This window comes from Diadema antillarum, unplaced genomic scaffold (assembly GCF_040938485.1).
Source record: "Diadema antillarum isolate AM-2024a unplaced genomic scaffold, OU_Dant_1.0 seq00001055_RagTag, whole genome shotgun sequence".
Classification (NCBI taxonomy): Eukaryota; Metazoa; Echinodermata; class Echinoidea; order Diadematoida; family Diadematidae; genus Diadema; species Diadema antillarum.
The window spans coordinates 533,874-558,466 of NW_027271883.1; the positions used below are offsets into that span (position 1 = coordinate 533,874).

General features: G+C 37.4%; 1 protein-coding gene across 1 annotated transcript in view; it reads left to right on the forward strand.

Moving 5' to 3' along the window:
- The window catches only part of LOC139743165 (G-protein coupled receptor GRL101-like), an 81,411-nt gene extending 72,600 nt beyond the window's left edge, over window positions 1–8,811 (forward strand). Inside the window, exons 4-7 of the mRNA XM_071653674.1 lie at window positions 5,317–5,397; window positions 5,784–6,527; window positions 7,853–8,103; window positions 8,495–8,811. Of these exons, the coding sequence (XP_071509775.1) occupies window positions 5,317–5,397; window positions 5,784–6,527; window positions 7,853–8,103; window positions 8,495–8,811 (1,393 nt within the window). The remainder of the gene's footprint in view (window positions 1–5,316; window positions 5,398–5,783; window positions 6,528–7,852; window positions 8,104–8,494) is intronic.
- The last annotated feature ends 15,782 nt before the right edge of the window (window positions 8,812–24,593 follow it).

Sequence of the window (24,593 nt, forward strand, 5' to 3'; positions counted from 1 at the left end):
ATCTGTATCACAACCAGTTCTGCCCAGTTCTTCTCTTCTTTCATGCTTTGTCTTCACAGCTTAATGTCATATCTACCCGTATCCTACCCTATATAGCTCTCAGATTCTCATCTTCCCTCCGGTATCTGCCTTCATATCCTCCCTTTCTTCTCTACCCGCATTATATACACGGCTATACCGAAACCAGATTTCTCTTGTCCACCCCCCCCTTTTTCTGGAGTCTGTCTTTATTTCTTCCTCTTTTCTTTCACCCGATTCCATCTCGACTCAATCTAATGTCAGACAAGAATATTGTCAAAATGACAAATTCCTTTCAGAAAGGAGGTTGTATTGACATAATGATACTGTTTATTTTTCATTATGTGTAAGTCACACTACTTGCTAGGTCACCCCTAAAGTGTAGCATATTATTTGAATTTGTGTTTTTGTGTGTCTATGCTCTGCAGTCCTGTAGATCATGTCAATAATTTCATTTCAAGCGCTCCTCTATAGTTTGTTACAGCACAACACGCACCGATGCACCTCATCGTATACACCCCGTGTATACGATGTGCACTACACTTCCCGTTGCACCAGATATGCTGCGATCACGTAATGTTACTCATTGTAAATGGATTCTGATTTTGGAATAGATGACCAACAGCTAGTCAACCACACAAGTCAGTATTTCACTATTAATGAATTTAACAGTCAATTTTTTGTCAATAAGGCAAATCAGATTTGTGCTAATTTTAGTTTAATTCCTCTTAATTCAAGGAGTTTGAATAGAAACTTTGAATTGTTTGAATTATTTCTAAATTCTCTCAATGATTTTCCATTTTCCGTTATAGGAATTACCGAAACATGGTTGCACTCCAATTCCCCGGACCTGTTTGGCATTGACAATTACAATTTTATTCGTAATGACAGAAAGCATGGCATAGGAGGTGGGGTTGCCATGTATGTTAATAATCAAATTAAGTTCAGAATTCGAACTGATTTGCATATTCAAGGAGCAGAAAGCTTATTTATTGAAATTTTAAATGACAATGAGAAAAATATTATAGTTGGTACCATCTACCGTCCTCCGCAAAATGATATTCAATCTTTTTTTGACAATTTCGATCAATGTGCTAATGAAATTCTTGGAGAGAGAAAATCATTTTTTTTTTTTTTGATGGGAGATTACAATATAGATTTATTACAACCCACCCATTTTCATGACATATTACTTTCCAACTCACTGCATCCCCACATCAATAAACCCACCAGAATAAACAATAACACCCATAGTAAAAAATTAATAGATAATATACTGTCTAATGTCATTACTGAAACCTGCACGAACGGCATTCTTTATTCAGACATATCTGATCATCTACCGATTTTTATGATTAAAGACAAATCTATAACAACCCCAAGACTCTTTTAAAATCGCCAAAGTTATCCCCATCTATAAAAGAGAAAATCCATTAATGGTGAAAAATTATAGACCCATCTCATTGTTGCCTGTTCTATCGAAAATCTAAGAAAAAGTAGTTTACAAGCGTCTTTACTCGTTTATGATTGAAAATGATATATTGAATATGAATCAGTTTGGTTTTAGGAAAGGATTTTCTACCGATTATGCTACAATCAAATCTGTCGATAATATTATTGATGCGCTTATTAAAAAAGAACATATAATTGGAGTTTTTATGGATCTTAGTAAGGCATTTGACACTATTGATCATGACATTTTACTTGGAAAATTACAGAATTATGGCGTGAGAGGGATTACTTTGTCATGGTTCAGAAGTTATCCAAGTCATCGCAAACAATATGTTGCATTTAAATCTAGTCACTCATTATATTCTAACGTGTCATGTGGTGTCCCTCAGGGATCTATCTTCGGGCCCCTAATTTTTTTTATTTACATTAATGACATCACCAATTGCTCCCCTCGTTTGAACTTCATCTTATTTGCAGACGACACTAACGTTTTTTTACTCTCATGATATTGTAACAATGATTGATACACTTAATATGGAATTAGGTAATATTTCGAAATGGTTTAGAAGTAACAAGCTTTCATTGAATATTGATAAAACATGTTTTATACATTTTCATACTCTTCAATCCCAACCCACCCTTCCCAAAAGTATTTATATTGATGGTATAAACATTGCTGAGAAACACTCAACCAAGTTTCTAGGAGTGACCCTAGACAGCAATTTAACTTTGAATACTCATGTGCAGAATATTACTACAGCAATATCTAAAACAACTGGTGTTTTAAGGAGAATAATGTATTTGATTAATGATCAAACTTTAATAATGTTATATAACACTTTATTTTTACCATATGTAATGTATTGCAATATTGTATGGGGCAACTGTAGCAAAAGTAAATTAAATACAATTTTTCTTCTTCAGAAAAAGGCTCTTCGTATATGCACACACTCAATTTTTTTGGCTCACACCGATCCTATATTTCATCGCCTAAAAACTTTAAAAGCCCATGACATACATATATATCTAACTGCTATATTTATGTATAAACACACTCGAAATTTATTACCGTTTTTTCATAATGCCTTAGTAACCAATGACCATAATTATTCATTCATACCCAACCCGTCGTTCCCATGATTTTCATTTAAGTAATCCAAAGATTTTACTTGCTCAAAAATCGATTAGACATCACGGTCCGGATACATGGAACACTCTTCCTGAGGAGTTGAAACAGTGTGCCTCCTTGTTTTCATTTAAAGCAAACTTAAAGAAGCACATTTCATTACAGTATACTTCAAATACAAATCAAAAACAATTAATTCATATGATTAATGTTGGTCTCCCAAATAGCAACATGGCATACCGTTCCCTCTTTCAGCAAACCAATTCGATTATTCTACATTCCAGCATATCTGCCTTTCTGCACTTTCTAGCACTTGTACGCACATCCACCACCATCACGTTTTTCCCCTGCTGTCTCCGCAGCAGAATTTGTATTGTATTGTAGTATTACGAAACTAGTATACGTCCCTACCTTTTCCTCTGGCCGGCCATCTTTTCAAGCTATGCTTACAATGGCGGCCCTCTGCATTATCGCTCCATAATTATAATTGTTGTAATCCCCGCTGCATAGACATGCATACTGTATATTGTATCATTAATTACCTTTTATATCTTTGTTTACGCTAGTCAAACGACTCTGTTTTGAATTTATTTTGTACATTTCCCACATGTTCATGATCATGTGCCTTATGTATATTGATTTGCTGATTGATTTGTTGATTTGCAGAAAATAAAGTATCTATTAAACAAACAAACAAACATCTCTCTCTTTCTCTCTCTCTCTCTCTCTCTCTCCCACACTCTCTCTCCGTCTCTCTAGCATGTGTTGAGATGCATTTTTGTTTTAGTATACATGAATACATAATATCATGGTCACAACCACTGTAATCTGTAGGCAAACAGTCTCTATCATTACAATGAAAATGATTATTTCTGTGAGATAAATCTTTTACTTAATTTTAAAGGAAGAAAATGTTAAAACATGCGAAGGCATTCTTAACTGTAATTGATGTGAGATTTTGCCATGTACGCATGAGAATCATCAGTTCGTAGCGGTGAAAAAAGAAGAAAATCCTATAATCTTCATAGCAGTTATAGGGGAATTATTACTGCTTGAAGTTGTTTATTATACCGGGTGTCCCAAAAAAAGCGGAACGGTGGATATTCAGTATCTTGCGGTCTAAAAGTTATATATCTTTTGACATCGTTAGAAAGAGCATCTTCCGCAGAAGACTATGATACCAAAATCATCAAATTTGGTTCAGTACTTTTTATTCTACGCCAATTTCTGAAAATGCAGTCATTGCCAAATTTCGCCGGATTTTTGCGACTTATGAGATAATAATTAAAGTGCACTACGCGATCCATACGGTGAATATTGTGTAAGCTCGGTGATCCGTGTCAACAAAAGATACAGCTTTCACATTGGGAAACCCGTGTGTGTGTGTCTGTGAATGTGTGTGTGTGTGTGTGTGTGTGCGCGCTCCCAATATGAAAGCGTTATCTTTTGTTGACATGGATCAACGAGCTTACACAATTCACCGTATGGAACGCGTGTCGCACCCAAATTATTATCTTATAAGTTGCAAAAAATTGAAAATGACTGCATTTACAAATATTGGCGTAGAATAAAAAGTGCTGAACCAAATTTAATGATTTTGGTATCATGGTCTTCTGCGGAAGATGCTCTTTCTAATAATGTCAAAAAATGTATCACTTTTAGAACGCAAGGTACTGAAAATCCACCGTTCCGCTTTTTTTGGGACACCCGGTATATATAAATATATATATATATATACAAGGCTGTATATATATATATACACTGCAAAAAGTCCGGTGTTAAATAGTGAGCCCCGAGCTGGTGTTAAATTTTCGGTGCTCATTTATGGTGTTAAATTAACACCTCCTGGTGTCATTTCCAAATTTTAAACTGTTTTTTGAAGATTTTTTTTAGTAACTGCACTTCTTGTTGATTTTTAATTTAAACAGGACGATCAAGAATTTTACGTTAAAATACTAGATTTTTGAAAAAATGTGAAAATAAATTTACACCAAAGTAACACCAGCTGGTGTGGTCTCTTATTGAAGCTGGACGGGTGTTAAACCATTGATATTAACACCAACAAATATCAAATCAACACCATGTGGTGTCATTTTTTAATTAACACCAGTACAGTGTCAAAATAACACCAGGTACAGTGTCAAATTAACACCACGAAGTATCAGGTGAACACTTTTCAGCACCATCACAGTGCATTTTTAACACCTCTGGTCGTGGTCCTTTATTGAAGTTTGATCGGTGTTAGATTTAACACCCGTGGTGTTAAATCTAACACCGATGTTTTTACAGTGTATATATATATATATATATATATATATATATATATAAGCTTATCTTGTGTAATGAGTCAAACTGAATTCTTACCCATATGAGTTAGTTATAGGGCCATTTTCTTTTCATTTTTTGCAACATTAACCATTTCGAATCCTAACATTTTGGGCTTGTTATGACCTACGTTTGACAAAACATGCATCGCAATGATTATGCTATCTGACGGTAACCTAATTTTTTTGTCATAAGAGCATCATAACGCTGAATATTAAACAGGAGAACACACCTTGCAAGAGAGTCGTCAGTTTGAAACATGAGAGACTTTAAAACAGTAACGTTGCACCGTATCGTATCTCTTGACCATGTCAACCTCTTTCGTGTAATACAATGCTAGAGTTTAGAAATATGTATTTTTGGAATGCATTTTTTTCCCTTTCTTTTTTTTTCAGGGACATGACCCAGACGAATACAAAATCCAATATCAAGGCCACTAGCGACGCCTTCAAAAATTTAAGTGACATCAAACATATGTAAGTATGTCTGTTCGTGTAATAATAATCATGTGCGTTTTTGTGTTTCTTTCCTCCATTGGTTATTTCCATGAAGATGACCTTCCTGGTATTACCATAATGTTTATGTAATTTCCAGATATCACTAGGCTAACTTCAAACATTCATTACATGCCTCACGTTTCGAGACAAAGGCAACCCATTTGCATCAGTGTAGACTCAAAGGGACATAATCCACTAGCTCAAATAATATTGACTAGAAATGAAAGCAAATAATTTGAATGAATCACTCTATTTTGTACGTCTTAGCGCAACAAAACTACGATTATCCATTATACAGTTTGAAAAATTATGTTCGCATAGGCCTATACTTTGAAAATTTTGTTTTTCTCTTTTGCTCTTTATAGTTATACCGACAACTACGGTTTTTGTTGTTTGAAACCAAGCGGAGCTACCTGTCATGGTATCACCAATCAGTTCTCATCCTGTGATGATCTTCTGAAAGATATATCTCTCCGCGTATTCATGTGGATCTTGGGTCTGAGCGCTCTGCTCGGCAACGCAGCAGCTCTTTGGTTGCGCCTGAGAGAGCGGGGTAGAAGTGGTCAAAATCCTGTGCAGCTTCTACTCATCGCCAACCTCGCCATTTCCGATCTGGTGATGGGATTCTACATGCTCATCATCGCGAGTGCCGATGCTTGTTACCGTGGAAATTACGCCCACCATGCGGAGGAATGGACCAGCAGCAAAACTTGTCAGATGGCAGGGTTCCTTTCCGTGCTTTCCAGCGAAGTGTCCGTTCTGCTCGTTATGCTAATTAGCATCGATCGCTACCTGTCGGTCGTGTTTCCCTTCAAGACGAAGTTGCATCTCAACGCCACTTCTGCGCGCATCTTGGTCGCCGCGTCATGGCTTTTTTCTCTTATCTTGAGTCTAGTTCCGGCTCTGCCCATTCCTTACTTCAGAGGGTTTTATGGAGTGTCGAGCGTGTGTCTTGGACTCCCTCTAACAAAAGATCGTGTAGCTGGATGGGAATACTCCATCGCCGTTTTCATCTGTACTAATTTCGTCTGCTTCCTGTTAACCTTCCTGTGTTACTTCGTCATTTACATCAGCGTCAGGAGATCGCATAAGCGGGTTATGGACTTGGGGTATGTGAACAGCATTTTTGATATTCAAATGATCGTTAAAATAACCAGATCTCTACTATAGGGTTGGTGATCCATTCTTCCGATCAGATTCTCGAGAAATTGTCCCGAGGGTCAGGGGTAGTCAAACACGGGGATTATGGGGCAATAGTCCTGGTATATAGACATGTGGTTATCAGCTGCTCTTCCTCTGTTTGTATTCCTACATGTATGTCATTAATGCCTCATCGGAAAGGTTGTCATGTATGTCCAGTGCAATGAAGGGAATTTGCTTTTGTTTCAAATGGTAGCGTCAAGAATGGTCCCAAACATTGTTCTGACGCCCCCCCAAAAAGCCACTTCCATGAAAGAAAAAGGCCTTGCAACGGATATATTGCTAATGATTTTTTTTTTAATCATGACATGTGCCTAGACTTCAAACACAGAAACATTTTTTTTTCATATGCAATTGATGTTGCACAGCTGAAGGGCCCGAGTCCATTTATTCCACTTCTTATTGAACAATGTGAAAGGTTATACTGTCATTTTCAGTAAAGAAGAAATCCACCAAAAAATAAAAAATAACAAAACTCTAACAGAAAGAGAATAAATAGGAAACAATAATCGGAAATAAAGAATATATAAGATGTTGAAACTGCATGTTTTTATTTCGGAAATCATATCTTGACCAGTCCTTATGAATATTCAAATGCGCGGGCTCATGATGTCATACCCTGACAATTTTTAATGTATGTTACATATGAATTTCGTAAAAATGAAAAGAAATTAGCTAATAAAAGTAAAATCATCTTCCCGTACTAGTTTAATATATTAGTATGGGATGATGCTTTTACTGGTATTAGCTAATTGTTAAATGTTGATTAACATTGTTAAATATTATTTAACATTTCTTTTTTTTGGGGGGGGGGGGGGGTTAAAGACAATATTCTTACAGCTGAAATATGAAATTACTATCATTTCTGTAAATGACATGCTTAATGACAACATGACATCGTCATCTTGCTGAGTTGGATATTCCTAAGGACGGGTCAATTAAGAAATGTTTTCCGAAAGAAAAAATGTGACATTTCAAAACGTTATATCGTCCCTATTTTTTATCCAGTGTTTGTTATTTTTGTATTGTTATGTGGGGATTTTTTTTCTTGACGATTATTGATTTTGAGGTTTATTTCTTCTTTAAGTACTTAGGACCATTTATGCCTAAATGACTTTTGCTCCTCGAAAATTGTCATTATTTCGATCGTGGATTGGTTCAGTTTCTAACGAGAAGATGGTTGATGCTTTCTTTGTCTTCTTTTTTTTTTTCTTTTTTTTCTCTCCTAAATTAGGGCTGTGAACTCCCGAATGATGAAGGAGCAAATTACGATGACTACCAAGATGGCGCTCGTAGTTGGGACAGATTTTGTGTGCTGGATGCCGATAATCATCATGGGCATTCTGGCCAGCTCTGGGGTGGTCGACATACCCGGTGACACCTACGCCTGGACAGCCGTATTCATTCTACCACTAAACTCCTCGCTCAACCCTTACCTCTACACACTCTCCGCTGTCCTTCAGCGCCGCAAGGAATTGAAATCTGGTACCGAATGATGCTCACGTGTGTGTGTACGTGGGTGTGTGTGTGTGTGTGTGTGTGTGCGCGTGTGTATGTGTACTTATTCACTGCATTTAAAGTGACAACGTGAAGGTACTGTGCGTATAAGAGAACCCAATGTTTCATGGTTAGTCGTAAAATTCCCTGCATAATACTTAATGGCCTCACATACTTAGATACATTTCTGTTACTTTGAAATTATAATATTTTATTGATATTATTTCCTATCATATATGGGATTTTTTTTTAACCCACACTACCAGTTTTTTGTATGACAGAAGTACAAACTTTTTTCGCTGTTCGTAGACTAATGAGTACACATACAGTTATGTAATACAGCAACATTCTTTTAGCTGGTTTTATCTTCTATTTCCAGAGTCTGGCAGCATTAGTATGCAGACAAAGTCAAGCAATGTTACGACCTACGTTGAGGAACAACTGCGCAACAACTGCGTGATTTCGTCCTGCGTTTTGTCCGAAGACCGCAGCGTTGAACCGATCACAGCCTACTTGAACCGATGTGGGGGCGAGCTGAGCTCGGCCGAAGGGCGACTGGTAACTCGAGATCTCCGTAAGGCCCTGATCTGCCTCTCTTCAGCCGGTGTGAAAAACACAACTCTTTCGGCTGCAACCGTAGCTGTAGAAAAGGTACATAGAAATATTCCCCGGAGGCCGAGAGCCGGCGAGCAATGATGAAAAGAAGGAAGGAAGGCGGGGGGGGGGGGGGGGGGGATAGATTCACCGTCCTTTGTGTTCATGTGGCATTAAAGTATACACTCCATGTAAAGAGGGTTATCCCGAGTGGAGTACATGAAGTGTTAAGCATCAAATTATAAGTATACTTTTCTGTTTGTGTTTTGCACCGTATTATGCATACGTATTTGTTATATCTCACAAATCATTTTTGGAATAAAACTTAATACCACGAAACAGAGAAAATTGAGTCACTGGAATGAAAATCCGTAAGGTAAAATTTGCCGGATAATTTACATCAAGAGCCTCAGCTGGGTGATCCCTGCTTAATTGCTTAATAATTAAGCAAAGCAGGGAGCATTGATACATTCAGCTGACAATTATTGTCGGTATAGAGACATGATTTAAGACAAAGTGTGTGCATCCTATTATAGCATCTTTCCACACATCTTTCATCACATTTCTTTGCAGGACGAACACGGAGATCTCCGAAAGGCCCTCTACGTTGTTTCAAACCCTGCTGACGTCAAAGGCTCTTTGGTATCGGTACTGACGGTTTGCAATGCAAGCTGGACTCACTGTGGGACCAGGTCAAAACAGGCGAAAACTGCAATCTCAGAGAAACATTCAGCTTTCCTAAAAAGTGACTGCATTATCTGCCGTGTATAACAGAAAAAGAAGTCACAATGTTTGAATGATATATAGTAACTCTCATGCCTGTCTATCTGTACGTTTAATATGATAAAAAATACATATCCCACATTTTTCTGTCATGCAGCTTCGATTGATTGATTCGCAACGCCGTAGGTGTGTGCGTGTGTGCGTGTGTGCGTGTGTGCGTGTCTGTCTATCGGTGTCTACATTTAAGCAGGTTTTAAAAAAAATATTTCTGACATTGTTAATACGGAACAACATGGGATTGATCTGGAAATAACTCGTAACGTCGTGAATATTATTGGTATGATCACATGTGAATTGTATTCTATTATCAAACCTCATTGATATCGATCGATGGGAACGTTGTATGTTTATTAACTTATTTGCAAACTTGTTAGACTTTCGTGTACTAAAGTTGTATCGGCGTGTGGTCATGATTAACTTGTTACTTTCCGATATGCGTGGGACAACGAAGGATCTGTACTTTATTCTTGTAGAATGATAATTCAGGTTAGGAAATTATTTTCCTTCATAAACAATTATTGTTCTATATTGAACATAATCAGAATGTGTAGTTAGTTCCTAACAAAATATGAAAAAGAGGTACCTATATTATGCTACTCATTAACAATATATAACGTATTTTATTCAATAAGGTTGTATGAAGCTTCTAATGCATTAAAATCAGTACTGACCAATAAAATGACCATGGATTGAAATTACTCTTACTTTTTTTTACTTATATCTTTCAACGGAACCACATAGAGCATTGTATAGTATAAGCAATATATATAGCATATTCACAAACGGAAGCCAGGATTTATTGTACTTACAAGAAAAATGATACTTCATATTCCTGCTGTAAAACAAGACTAAATACAGTGTTCTTACTAATGAAGGCTGCATTTGCAGCGAAAAAGATAAGAGTAACAACAAAACAAATCAAATATATTTATTTCTTAGTCTCTGCAAGTTAGTTATTAAGAACATCCTAAAAAAATGTGCACTAATGTGCAAACTTCATTGAAAAAAAATGTACTGAGCATTGCAATTTATACGGTCAATGCAAGCTGACGAATCTAGCATTCTAGTAATACGTTTTAGCAATGACTCGGTTTTTATCGAAGAACATAGCTTTACTCAAGTGAATGGAACGGAAATTAAGCAGGTCAAAGTGCGGATGTGGACCTCATGATAAAGTAACTATCTTAAAAGAAGCGGCAAACATCGTCATGTTTTCCTAGTCTATGGTAGAACCACTGTTACACTGTTCCGTTTTGTGTTTGTTTCATGAGGTTTATCGTTGGTCTATCAATTCAAGAATTATACATATCTTTATCATAATTGAAGAATAAAAAGACAGCAATATAAGCTTGCCTTATCGGCAGAACTTTTCGTGTATACATACCATGTATCTCCTCCCCCCCCCCCGAAATAGAAATCATTTGTCCAAACATGGTCAATTCTGGACGATATTGTCGTTCTGCGTCAATCATCCGAACGTCTTTTGTATGTTTCTTGACGCATAATATATGTGAAATATGAAAGTCTGCTCTTTCAGAATGTGGTCTTAACTAAAAATTCATGTCTGGCGACTTTTTGTTTGTTTTGAGGTGCAGGGTCACATATGTGACCCTGCTAAAATTCTGAAAGAGCAGACTTTAAGCTTTAAAATGATGTATAACTCAAATCAAATGGATTCTCCTAACCTATCTACATATTGGAAGGAAAATATAAACTCAGGAAAAGTGGGAACTGAGAAAAGAGGCTCTGAAGTACAGTGTCTATTCAAGCGCTTAATCTTTGCCAAACCGTGCTGGCTGTGCGATGAATGGGACAAAAAACAGGAAGTAAACCACCAGAGTAACGACAATGAAGGGATTATTAGATTAAACTGAAATTAAGCATGCCTCATTAACACATTCTGTCCATAATTAATGCCAACTTTCAAAGCAGTAGCACTATCCTTTCAAAAGTTATTAGAGTTGAAAGTGAAGAGTGTGGACAAGGTTTTTCGGAAATGAAAAAGGGATTCTAAAGACACACCTAATCACACTATTCTACCAAAAATGTTCGAGATAAACTACTAAAAAACACACCTTCCTGCCTGTTTTATGAAACCAAATTTTAGCATAATGTAAAAGAAGATGCGCTTTTTCAGATATGAAAAAGTCAAGTTCGTCTAGGTTGACCCATTTCACTTATTTTCAGTCCTCACGCAAAATCAGTATGTGCGACTTTATGTTCGTTTTGAGGTGCACAGTCACATATGGTTATCCTTTATATACCTACATATACACATATAGGTGATGCAAGTGATCACTTCATTCGCTGGATACCGGGCATTATATCACTATAATAATGGAAGCATTATACGAAAAGAGATGAACGCATTCAAGAAAAAGTATAGTCAAAGGATCAATTCTGTATGAAAAGTTCATTTAGATATGCAAAGTTGTGTATTGGTCTTTAATAAAATTATTTTGCCCATAATATGCAATTAAATACCATGTGTCTGTTATGGAGACGTAATTTCAGCATACATGTATGTGACCGTGCATCACAAAACCAACAAAAAGTCGCACCCCTTGATTTTATGTGACTACTCAAAAGAGATGGGGTTTTTCGTCTGTGCTGAACGGGTTATTCTTCTTCTACATCATTCCTAAATTAGGGATCTTCAGATGGATCGGAAAGTGTCCTTTCAAGGTTTTATATAAGGTCACATACTTCAGTTTAAAGGGTGTGTACAGTTCTGGTTGAGGTTGAGACTAAGCTTTTAACGTTTTGCGAGATATTCAGAAACTACTCTATGGGATGTCAAAGAGCATGCCGTTCTAAGGGGTATCAAAAGTTTATTTGATGAAAATCGGTTTTGAAATGGCTGAGATATCCCAAAACAACGTGAAACAAAGATACATGTATCCTAATAAAGTTGTGGCATGTCGCCTTTTATTATTAGCACTTTTTTGGATATCTCAGCCATTTGAAGACCAATTTTCATCAAATAAACGTTGAATCCTTCTTAAAAGTACATGCTCTTTCATATTTCATAAGAGGCTTTTCATTATCTCACTTAGGAATGTTCAAAACATGAATCCCTACCTCAACCAGTACTGTACATTCCCTTTAAGGACGTTCCTCAGTTGAGTTTGTGTGCATCCTAGCTGCGCAGGTTTCAGTGACGTAACAAAGAGCGTAGTTCTAAGCGCACGAACAAGACTGTGATGAGCTGAGCTAGCTGAGCTGAGCAGCTGCTAGTAGATCAAGCTAAAGTGTGGTACCTACGGATACCCGGCGGCAGCTCCCCACCGCGGCCGCGCTGGGCGGCCTCGCTCGGCTGGCGTGCCGACTGTACGCGTTACTCTCTGTACGTACTACGCAAAGTTCAGCGGTCCAAGCCGCATGTACATGGTCATGGTAGCACAACACTGATCGACGGAATTGGGAAGCTTGGAAGTGGAACAGAGCTGTTTCCATTTTCAATCCATAGATCCGTTTTGCATAGATGTCAAGTTCAAAAAATTCTTATGAGTGAGATTTTCATGATTCGGCATCTCGGCGCGCGCGCATGTGCATGAGCGAGGGAGCGAAGCGACTGAGAGACTAACGAGGGGAGGGCCCGGTGTGGGAGAGGGGTGTCCTCCCTCCCACGGTAGGGAGCTTTTTCAATTTTTAGCTCTTAATGGTGTAAGCTGGTGCATACTTAAGTGATTGTTTTTTACTTATTTTGAAAGACAAAAGGGAAATATGCCTTCAATTGCAACTCTCACTTTAATCCTTTAAGCTGTGGTCCCAATGCGTGAGAAAAATGGGTGCCATGCGTGAGATCGTGAGACAGACCCTAAATGCTTGAGTCTCACTCACAATGCGTGAGACATGGTAGCTCTGGTTTTGTGACATGCAGTTCATTATCTGTTCATCAACATGGTAAAGTCGAGTGCTAAGGTACCAAGGGCCTAGGCCTATAGGCCCTAGTCGGGGTCTCTAGGGCCTACTTGTTTACTGGACTACGTGTTAAAAGCAACAACAAAACAAACATATGACACACATTTCATCTTTAGGTCTAGCAACTAAAACAATCTGGAGGCCGTATTCTGAGAGCTTATTAAGTGTCTAATTAGCACTTAATTACCGAATTGGTATTCTGAGAGCATGATTAAGTAGGGGGTATATTAACTACCATAGCAACAAGCGTTTTGGCGGGAAGGACCTTCGCGTTTGCGCGTATCAATGCGCGTGCACCTCTGAGAGGACTTAATCACAGAGTTGATTACGAATCGGTATTCTGAGGGTGTAATTAAGTATGAAAGTTAATGGAAAACTTAATGATACCAAAGAGTGTCATTATCTACTCCGATATCATGCATTACATCGTGTTTTCTCTGCCACAAAGATGCTTACGGTCTTCGGTATCCGAGGAGCGGTTGAATCTTGTTATCATGGTATCCGTAGAATTCAGAGAAAAAAAGAAAATATAGCCGATCTTCGAGGAATATTGTCATTTTATGTGAGCAAAGAGGTTGAGATCTTCGCGTGCGTAGGTGAGGGGTTGTAATCAAATACCGGAGTGTGCGCACGGAGCTCTTGGTACCGGGTTGTAATTACAGGGGGCGTGGAGGAGCGCGCATTGAGTGCATATTTGCGCGTGCAATCATCATTTTGGCTGCTAACAACGCGTCTTATTGGATGGAATAACAATTAGATGGGAGGGACCTAAGATAATTACAGGGGACTTAATCATACCTTAATTACGTCCTCAGAATACCGATTTTGCCCATGATTAAGGGCTTATTAACTTAATTACAGACTTAATTACGACCTCAGAATACCACCCCGGATTATCTCTGTTAAAATCTGAATTAGATTTTAACTTGTCATTACTCATAAAAAATATTGTTTGTTTGTTTTTTATTTTTGGTTACAAAATACAAGGTCACGAAAGTATTATAAAACAAGTATTTTTCACATTCATCGTTCAGATATTAATTTTTGATTACTAAATCTGGTGTAATGAAAAGAGAATCGAAGAATTTTTTTTTTCCGGGGGGGGGGGGGGGGGGGAGGGGGCCAAGGTACATCTCCATAGCTCTGCCCCCCCACGGAAAAAAGCAGTAACTGACATTTTTATGAATCTGTACTTTTTTGGAAAAATGAATAGTTTACCCAATGCTCTTAAATGTGAATAAGTCAGTTTTGAAAAAAAAAAATTAAGATTGACCAAAAATGCAATTTTTCACTTTTGCAAAAAGCAGTAACTGCATCCAGTCGATTCAACTTTTCAAGTTTCCCCACGGAAGAAAGCAGTAACCAACAAAACCTACGGAAGAAAGCAGTAACTAACAATTTAGTCTAATAATTCAGACTCTGTAATCCTGCCTGTACATTTTTTTTCCTGATTTTTTTTTCAAATTCTATCAATTTTCTAAAACAACATAAACAGCAGTTTCTTCATTAATTTCGGGGAGTAGATATAAAAAGATTGTTTCACCAGTAACTTGACTCTGCCCGCAGGGAATCATTATGACAAGTTGTAGAAAAAAAGTTTCTTTCTGGAGACTAGCAGAGCTAACAATACTGAGCGCACTCAGAGTGCAGAATACGCGTACTGCATGCGCGCATAAATTTTGCAGCATGCCTACAACATGTCATACACTGCTGCAGCAGTAACTGCAGAATTCATCACACACAGTATACAGTCTAGTCATCACTTGCACAGTACAGTACAGTCTGAGTGACAGTGCCAACCATGCAGTCACACAGTGACTGAAAATTTTCTGCAGTCCAGGCATGCCTGCAAATCTATCATGAATTGCAGAGGAACCAGAAAATCAAGGTGAGCTGAAAATATGAGTAGAAATTTTGAATGGAGATGAGCACTAGATCTAACCGTTAGTATACACTAGAGGTCTAGTCTAGATCTAGTAGTAGATCATCTAACGCTAGGTCTACCGCGTACCAGACCATTCACTTCAATTACCTTACTGCTGTTGTGTTACACAAAATACCATTTATTCCTAGATAGAGCAGAAGCGACAAGACCGAGTCTAGGTCTAACGTTAGGTCCTAGATCTTATAGATCTAGACTAACCAGAAAGTAGAAGAACTTTATAAGCTGGTGGTGGTAACAATTCTCCTCACTATGGTCATGTGACATGTGCAGTTACTGCTTTTTTCCATGGGGAAAACAGCAGACTCCTGGCCATCTGTAGACCGAGTGCAGTTACTGCTTTTTTCCGTGGGGAAACTACCCAGAATCAAGGGTGAGTCACCGCAGTAACTACATTTTCCTAAATAACATCTAAAAAATAACGGAAACACAATTTTTTCCGAGGTTTTGTTAGACAACTAGGTTTGGTGCATAATCATACCACAAAATTATTTTCGACTGTTTCTGTGTTTTTAAAGAATCTGCAAAAAACACAAAATCGCATTTATCTCAGCTCAGCGGATATGCAGTTACTGCTTTCTTCCGTGGGGAGGCAGAGCTTACAACACGCACTTTACCAACCACTGCAGCAACCAACACATGCAGTCTACAATCAACGTCATTTTATTACGATTTGTTTGTTTTTATTTTCCTTTGGAGGACCGTCAGACTAATGTCAAAACTCCCATTTCCTATATTCTTTCTCCTCCATTATCACTTTCTGCACATGGTTACAGCAAGTGGGTAAAACAAACAAACAAACAAACAAGCATGTCAATATGGAGTTTTTCACGCTTGCGTCCACATAATATCATTTTGGCTGTGTAAAGGGAAATAACAAAAACGCACATGAACTTTCCTTTCTGGATATTTTTCACCATGTCACGGCAATTGTGACACGTTTTTTGTTTGGTTGTTTGTTTGTTTATTTGCTTTGAAGAAAAAAAGAAAGAAAATGGGGTTTCAAGTGAACCGCATGAGATTCATGCATCCTAGCAGGGTATGTCCCAGTATTGGTTCCTGACCAGATTTGGGGGTCTTACGATGATTTCTGTCATAAGGAGGCTCTGCTAGCACTAAAACAAGCACATGAACCCCCATTTTTACAATTGTTCTGCATTAAGTAACCCTTCTTTTACAATTTGATAAAGTTTCGTAAGAATGACATGGGTTTTGAATGAGCAGCAAGACATTCATGAACCCTACCTAATTGGGGCACGCACGATAGATTTATAACCAGATTTTGGGGTCTAGTGTGATTTCTATCGTCTGTGGATGCCGCTAGCACACAAAAAAACTGCGACATGAGCCTCCACTTTTTATTGTTTTTCTGGAATGCGTAAGCCTCCTTCGTTAATTTGGTCAAGTTTCGTGAAAATGATATGGGTTTTGAATGAACAGCATAAGTTTTATAAACTCACCTTGTCAGGGTATCCCTGCGTAGGTTCCTGACCAGATTTTTGAGGACTTACTATCATAATGTCGCATGGGGGCGCTGCTAGCACAAAAACGAGCGCGTGAACTTCCACTTTTAATTATTTTTCTGGAATTAGTAAGCCTTCTTTTACAATTTTATCAAGTTTTGTGAAAATGACATGGGTTTTGAATGTACAGCATACGTTTTATGAACCTTGTCCTCATGCTCACCCCTAACAGAAAACGTCGATGAGAATGATTTGAGACATTCCGGTGTTTTCTGCCGCGTGAGGGCGCTGCTCGCTCAAGAATGAGAGTGCAAACCCTAACTTTAAAACCTTTTCCTCGTTTTGGATTCCCTTTTCTGTAATTCCTGCAAATTTGGAGAAAGTAGCATGGGTTTTGAAAGAATTATGGGGATTTAAGTTTGTCACTGCAGATTTTTGTGCAAATCATGGTCTTGATCCTGTAACGCTATTATTTTGGTACAGGACGGCAGATTGGTCATATTCTTCAAAGTCCCGTAGAAGAAAAACAAGCACATGAACCTATGGTTTTATTTACATATTTGAGCTTCGGATGGGTCAAAGTTACGGTATGGAAAATTTGAAGAAAATGACATGGACTTCACTTTAACTGATAAACGTCCTTAAGATAAGTTGGGAGAATCCATTTGAATTGAGTTATATTTCATTTGAAAGCTTAGAGTCTGCTCTTTCAGAATCTGCTCTTAACTAAAATCAATGTTTGGAGACTTTTGTTGGGTTTGTGATGCAGGGTCACACACACACACGCACACACACACATATACCTACCTATCTATCTATATATCTATATGTGACCGTGCACCACAACAAAACAACGAACAAAAAGTCGCACCCCTTGATTTCACGTGAGGACTCAAAAAAAGGTGAAACGGGTCAACCAAGTCAATTTTGCGTTTTCCACATTTTCTGAAAAAGCTATTCCTTTTCTACATTATTTTAAAGTTTTGGATCATAGAATGAATGGGAAAGTGCATTTTCAGAAGTTTTTCTACAACCCTTATTTTGAAGAGTAGTGAGATCAGGTATGTCTTAGAGGTCCTTTTTTTCATTTCTTGATAACCCTTTGCAAACTCTTCACTTTCAAGTCTAATAACTTTTGAAAGGATATTGCCACTGCTTTGAAAGTTGACATTAATCATTGACAAAATGTTTCAAAAAGCGTGTTCAATTTCAATTCAATCTGATAATCCCTTCACTGTTGTTGCTCCAGTGGTTTACATCCTCTTGTTTGTATCATTCATTGCACAGCTAGCACGGTTAAGTAAAGATTAAACTCTTGAATAGACAGATAGACCCTGTACGTCAGAGCCTCATTCCTCGGTTCGCCCTTTTCCAGAGTGAGAACTTTCTGTCCAGTATTTAGATAGGTTTGGAGTGTTAATTCGAATTGAGTTATACATAATTTTAAAGCTTCGAGTCTGCCCTTTTAGAATCTGTCCTTAAAAAAATCCATATGTGGCGACTTGTTTGTTTTGTTTGTTTGATAGATACTTTATTTTCTGCAAATCAATATACATTGTACATAAACTGAATAATCGTGAACATGGGAAATATACAAAGTATATTTGAAACAGAGTCGTTTGACTTGCATAAACAATGATATAAAAGGAAATTAATGATATTACAGTTTGCATGTCTATGCAGCTGGGATTACAATAACAATATTATATTTAGGAAATGATAATGCAGAGGGCCGCCATTGTAAGCATTGCTTGAAAAGAGGCCGGCCCGAGGAAAAGGTAGGTAGGTAAATTGGTAAACAATACAAATTCTGCTGCGAGGATAGCAGGGGGAAATAAACTCTGATGTGTGAAGGTGGTGAATGTGCGTGCGAGTGCTTGAGAGTGCACAGGTGGGGCAGATAGGCTGGGATTTGGAATGATAAAATTGGTTTGCTGGAAGAGGGAATGACTTACGATGTTGCTACTATCGGGAGACCAACATAAGTCATATAAATTATTCGGGCTTAATTCGTATTTGAAGTATACTGTGATCGAAAATTTTAGTTAAGCTTCTTGAATTAAGGTGAATTAAACTGAAATTAGCACAAATCTGATTTGCCTTATTGAAAAAAAACTGACTGTTGAATTCATTGATAGTGAAATATTGGCTTGTGTGGTTGACTAGCTGTTGGTCATCTATTCCAAAATCAAAATCCATTTACAATGAGTGACATTACGCAATAATGGCCTATCATGGTGCAACGGGAAGTGCAGTGCACATCGTATACACGGGATGTATACGATGAGGTGCATCGGTGCGTGATGTGCTGTAACTGACCATTAGGAGGAGTGACTGAAACAAAATTACTGACATGATCTGCAGGACTGCAGAGCATAGACACACAAAAACACAAGAAAGAAAAAAAGTATTGAAGAGTAATAATCGACCGTAACTATCTGCCTTACGCAAAGCAACATAGAATCAAAACGGCAATAAACCGCCTTACGCAAAGCAACATAGAATCAAAACGGCAATAAACCAGCTCTGAATTTATCGGTTCTAACATTAACTTTAGAAAATAAACGTAAACTTTATAACTGAACTGAGTACAATATCACGATTTCGGTAATGAGAGTGACATGAACAGCAAAGTTTCTCGTAAATTTTACCACTGAATACCGGCAAAACCCGCGGTTGGTAAAGAGAGAGGGAGAGAGAGAGAGAGAGAGAGAGGAAGAGAGAGAATCTTTAGAGATTTTAAGAATAAAGTTTGAAACTTAAATCAAAATTGCAATGAGAAATCAATGTAAGTACACTATGGTCTAGCATCGACGTCAATTCAATGAACCCATGGATCACCCCCCCCCCCCCTCCACCCTCCGCAACAAGTCACCCAGTCAACCCGACGTACAACAACACATTATAACAATAAACAGAATTCTGCATTCGGGGCAACCTCATGCAGGCCGCCGGTAATCATGGAAACTTCGGTGAGGCATGACAGAGGCATGCATAGAATACTTTGATCTAGTTTCAATAGTTTAAAAAAAAAAGAACAACAACAACAAAACTTGATATTTTTGGTCATAAATGAAAACGTACATGTATATGTTATGGGCTGAATGGGGACCCTGTTTGTGAGGCATGTGGTGGGTCGGAGAACGTCCCTTCGGCTGGAACAATTAACAAACATACACAACTTATGTTTACAAAAGTGAATATGCCATTACCGACTCAATAATATACATGTAGGAGACGTTGGTACAGGATGATTCCCATTGTACCCTATAGGGTCGCCTCCAATTATCATACGGTTACAAAATGTAAAGGGAAGAATATAACACATTAGTACACTATCATGTATTTCAGTGTAAAGTGAAATACACTGAATATTTAACATTCAATAAAAGGAAAACCCCCAAAAATACCATGTAAAGAAGGAGGAGGAATCGGCCATGGCTATCTCATTAGATCCACGAAACTGTCGAAATGAGCTTTGAAGTAAGCGATTTTCGAAATCAGAGTTTATGCATGTACATATGGATATTTCGGTAAAGAAACAGAATTTAACGAAAAATAAGTGATTCTTATGAATAGCAGAGGATGTCTCTACCCGACACAAGTGTTGCCAATTTAAAAATTCACTGATTATTTACATTTTACGTATTGGCAACTAGAATGGTATGTATAACAGAGAATCAGGGAAGAGGGAGCTCCTCTCTCCACTGGGTTAAGGAGCCCTTGAATTTCATACGTATTGTACATAAATTGTAAGAAAGAAAATGTAGAAGACGGAATAAGGTGTAAGAAAAAAAAACAATATGGGACAGATTAAGGGGCTGGAAATAACGGCCAAAAGGCATATTAGGGATTAAATTACTCAGGATCACTTAGTTTTACATGGCCAGAATACGCGTGGGTAACCACAAAAGAAAACAATAACAACTAATCTTATGCGGTTAAAAGATTGAGTAATCTTATTTAACATGCACAATATGATAAACCACATTCGTATAAACATGCATATTTTCCGTGGATCAATGAGTAGCAAAAATAATTTCCGATCTATACTATCAAGTGACTCGCCAAAAGGATTGACGGAAATCCAATCAAATCATTCAACATCGAATAAAACGACATACCCTTGAGTTGCGTGAACTCGGGAACCAAACTCATTCTGATAGTCATAGCCTAAGACCAAGCAGTGTGGATATGTGAAATACAATGATAATTCCAGATACATTTTTCAGCTAGTTCAGTCAGGTTTTGCGGGACATAATCTCAATTGTAAATGAAATGCGTGCTTGACAAGTGATAGAAGTAATCGCAAGAATTGAGAGCAGCTGATATCATAGCTTGGTGGTATAGTTGGTAGAATGTATAAACACAAAAGATATAAGACAAAATCACCGCATACATGTAGGTTAAAGACCTTTTATCTATGGACTGGTTGTATCACATGAGAGAAATTCAAAGACGTATGGGGACAAAAAAGTATTGATTGCCAAGCACTAAAACATGAGGACAGGTGAGAAGGACTTCACTTCTATCACAGATAGACATTGGTAGCATAACAGTTTGGGTTCATTCACCTGCGATTTCACGGCAATGTGAAAGAAATTTGGCCTTTGAAAAAATAGAGTCTGTTGGTTTAATAGACAAAATTGCTCACAGTTTTGTAGGTTAATTGGTGCGAATAGCTTCCTAAGCCGATGATTGAAAACATACCACTGTGAAGCCAACGTTTGGCCTGTATGTAAACATTTTACTTCATTTTTCTTTTCAGACTTAAAAAAAATCGTCTTTTAGAGTGCATTAAAGATTTCGCTGTGTATGAGCATGCTTATGACTCATTTGTCATATTTCGTTGAGGTCGAAGAGAAGAAAAAAAAATCATTCAATCCATTGTAATCCTTTGTTGGGAGAAAAATAAAACAGATTTGTAATGAAGGGAACCAAAATAATGACCCTTCTCGATAGATTTACAAGCATGTCGCTATATACATAAACCTCACATGATATGGATACATTTTGGATAATCATAAACTGTTACTCATTCAAAATATTTATCCGCTATATAAATGCGGAACTTTTATTTGCTATAAAGCAACAAATCATTATTCCTGTTCGTTTTAAGTGATATAATCATATGAACAAACTATTCATCAACTCAGAATGAATGTTCATGGGGATGTTGCTTCCAAATTTTTTTTTTCCTATGTTGTGTTATCCAGGGAAAGAAAAAAAAAGAAAAAAAAAAAGAAAAAAAAAACTTTTTGTTTGTTTTGTGGTGCAGGGTCACATATACATTTATATGTATATCACACACACACACACACACACATACACACACATATATATATAATATGTACATATATATCATATATATATATATATATATATATATATATATATACATATATAAGTATATCTACATATTTATGTGTATATATGTGACCCTGCACCACAAAACAAACAACAGATCGCCAGACATGGGTTTTTAGTTAAGGACAGATTCTAAAAGGGCAGACTTTATGCTTTAAAATGATGTATAACTCAAAACAAATGGACACTCCTAACCTATCTAAATATTGGAAAGAAAGCGCTCACTCCGGAAAAGTGCGAACCGAAAAAAAGAGGCTCTGAAGTACAGGGTCTATCTGTCTATTCGAGCGTTTAATCTTTACCAAACCATGCTAGATGTGCGATGAATGGGACAAAAAAAAAAAAAAAAAAAAAAAAACCAGGATGTAAACCACTGGAGCAACAGCAATGAAAGGATTATCAGATTGAATTGAAATTAACTCTTTATTTGCCATGGTGGAAAACCCCTGTGTGCCACGTTATTCTGAGACACGAAGGTAGTTATGTGTTGAAAAAGAATTCTGTTTTCCAATTTATGTAACTTCTACAAATTTCTGTTAAGCTGGACATAATAGTGAGCAAAGTTAAAGAGGAATGCCAAGCTTTGCTTTGTATGTGACAAATCTATTTCTATTTATGTTTTAATGACCATTTGCTACATTACTGTAAAGGCATGACTTTTGAACATGAAACTATGTGAGAAACTTAGAACTTACACGCAAATTTAGTTGGGAACACCGCTTGATAGTCAATCACCACATAGAATGCAAGTTCTATGTAAAAGGAACAAAATGGCGGGAAAAGCTTTCATTGTACCGCGGGATTAGTCGATTTATCGATCGATTTAACGGATTAGTGCCTTTGAGCGGAGTATGCGAAGTTGGCACGCCGTCGACTGCGTGGGACGTGCGAACATGGCACATAAAGAGTTAAGCACACTTTATTACAACATTCTGTCCATGATTGATGCCAACTTTCAAAGCAGTAGTGTTATCTTTTCAAAAGTTATCAGACTTGAAAGTGAAGAGTTTGCAAAGGTTTATCAAGAAATGAAAAGGGGCCTCTAAGATATACCTGATCTCATTTATACTCTACAAAAAAGGGTTGTAGAAAAACTACTGAAAATGCACTTTCCCATTCATTTTATGATCCCAAACTCAAGAACAATGTAAAAGAAGAATAGCTCTTTCAGAAAATAATATGGAAAACTAAAAATTGACTCGGTTGACCCGTTTCACCTTTCCCGAGTCCTCATCTGAAATGAAAAATGCGAGTTTTTGTTCGTTTTGTGGTGCATGGTCACATATATGTGACCCTGCACCGTCCTCAAAACAAACAAAAAGTCGCCAGACACGAATTTTTAGTTACGACAGTATTCTGAAAAAACAGACTTTAAGCTTTAAAATGATGTATAACTCAAATCAAATGGACTCTCCTAACCTATCTAAATATTGGAAAGAAAGCATAAACTCAGGAAAAGTGTGAACTGAGAAAAGAGGCTCTGAAGTACAGTGTCTATTAAAGCGCTTAATCTTTACCAAACCGTGCTGGCTGTGCGATGGATGGGACAAAAAACAGGAAGTAAACCACCAGAGTAACAACAATGAAGGGATTATCAAATTAAACTGAAATTTAAGATGCCTCATTAACACATTCTGTCCATAATCAAAGCCAACTTTCAAAGCAGTAGCACTATCCTTTCAAAAGTTATTAGAGTTGAAAGTGAAGAGTGTGGACAAGGTTTTTCAGAAATGAAAAAGGGATTTTAAAGACACACCTAATCACACTATTCTACCAAAAATGTTCGAGATAAACTGCTGAAAAAACACACTTTCCTGCCCGTTTTATGATACCAAATTTTAGCATAATGTAAAAAAAGACCCGCTCTTTCAGAAAATAAGAAAAAGTCAGGTTCGGCTGGGTTGACTCATTTCACTTATTTTCAGTCCTCACGCAAAATCAGTGTGTGCGACTTTATGTTCGTTTTGAGGTGCACGGTCATATATATATATATATATATATACCGGGTGTCCCAAAAAAAGCGGAACGGTGGATTTTCCGTACCTTGCGTTCTAAAAGTGATATATTTTTTGACATCATCAGAAAGAGCATCTTCCGCAGAAGACCATGGTACCAAAATCATTGAATTTGGATCAGTACCTTTTATTCTACGCCAATTTCTGTAAATGCATTCATTTTCAATTTTTTGCGACTTGAGATAATATGATATAACATGAGATAATAATTTGGATGCGACACGCGTTCCATACAGTGAATTGTGTAAGCTCGTTGATCCATGTCAACAAAAGATAACGCTTTCATATTGGGAACGCGCGCGCGCGCACACACACACACACACACATACACACACTGTTTTTTCCTGGCCGTGCCCAATGTGAAAGCTGTATCTTTTGTTGACATGGATC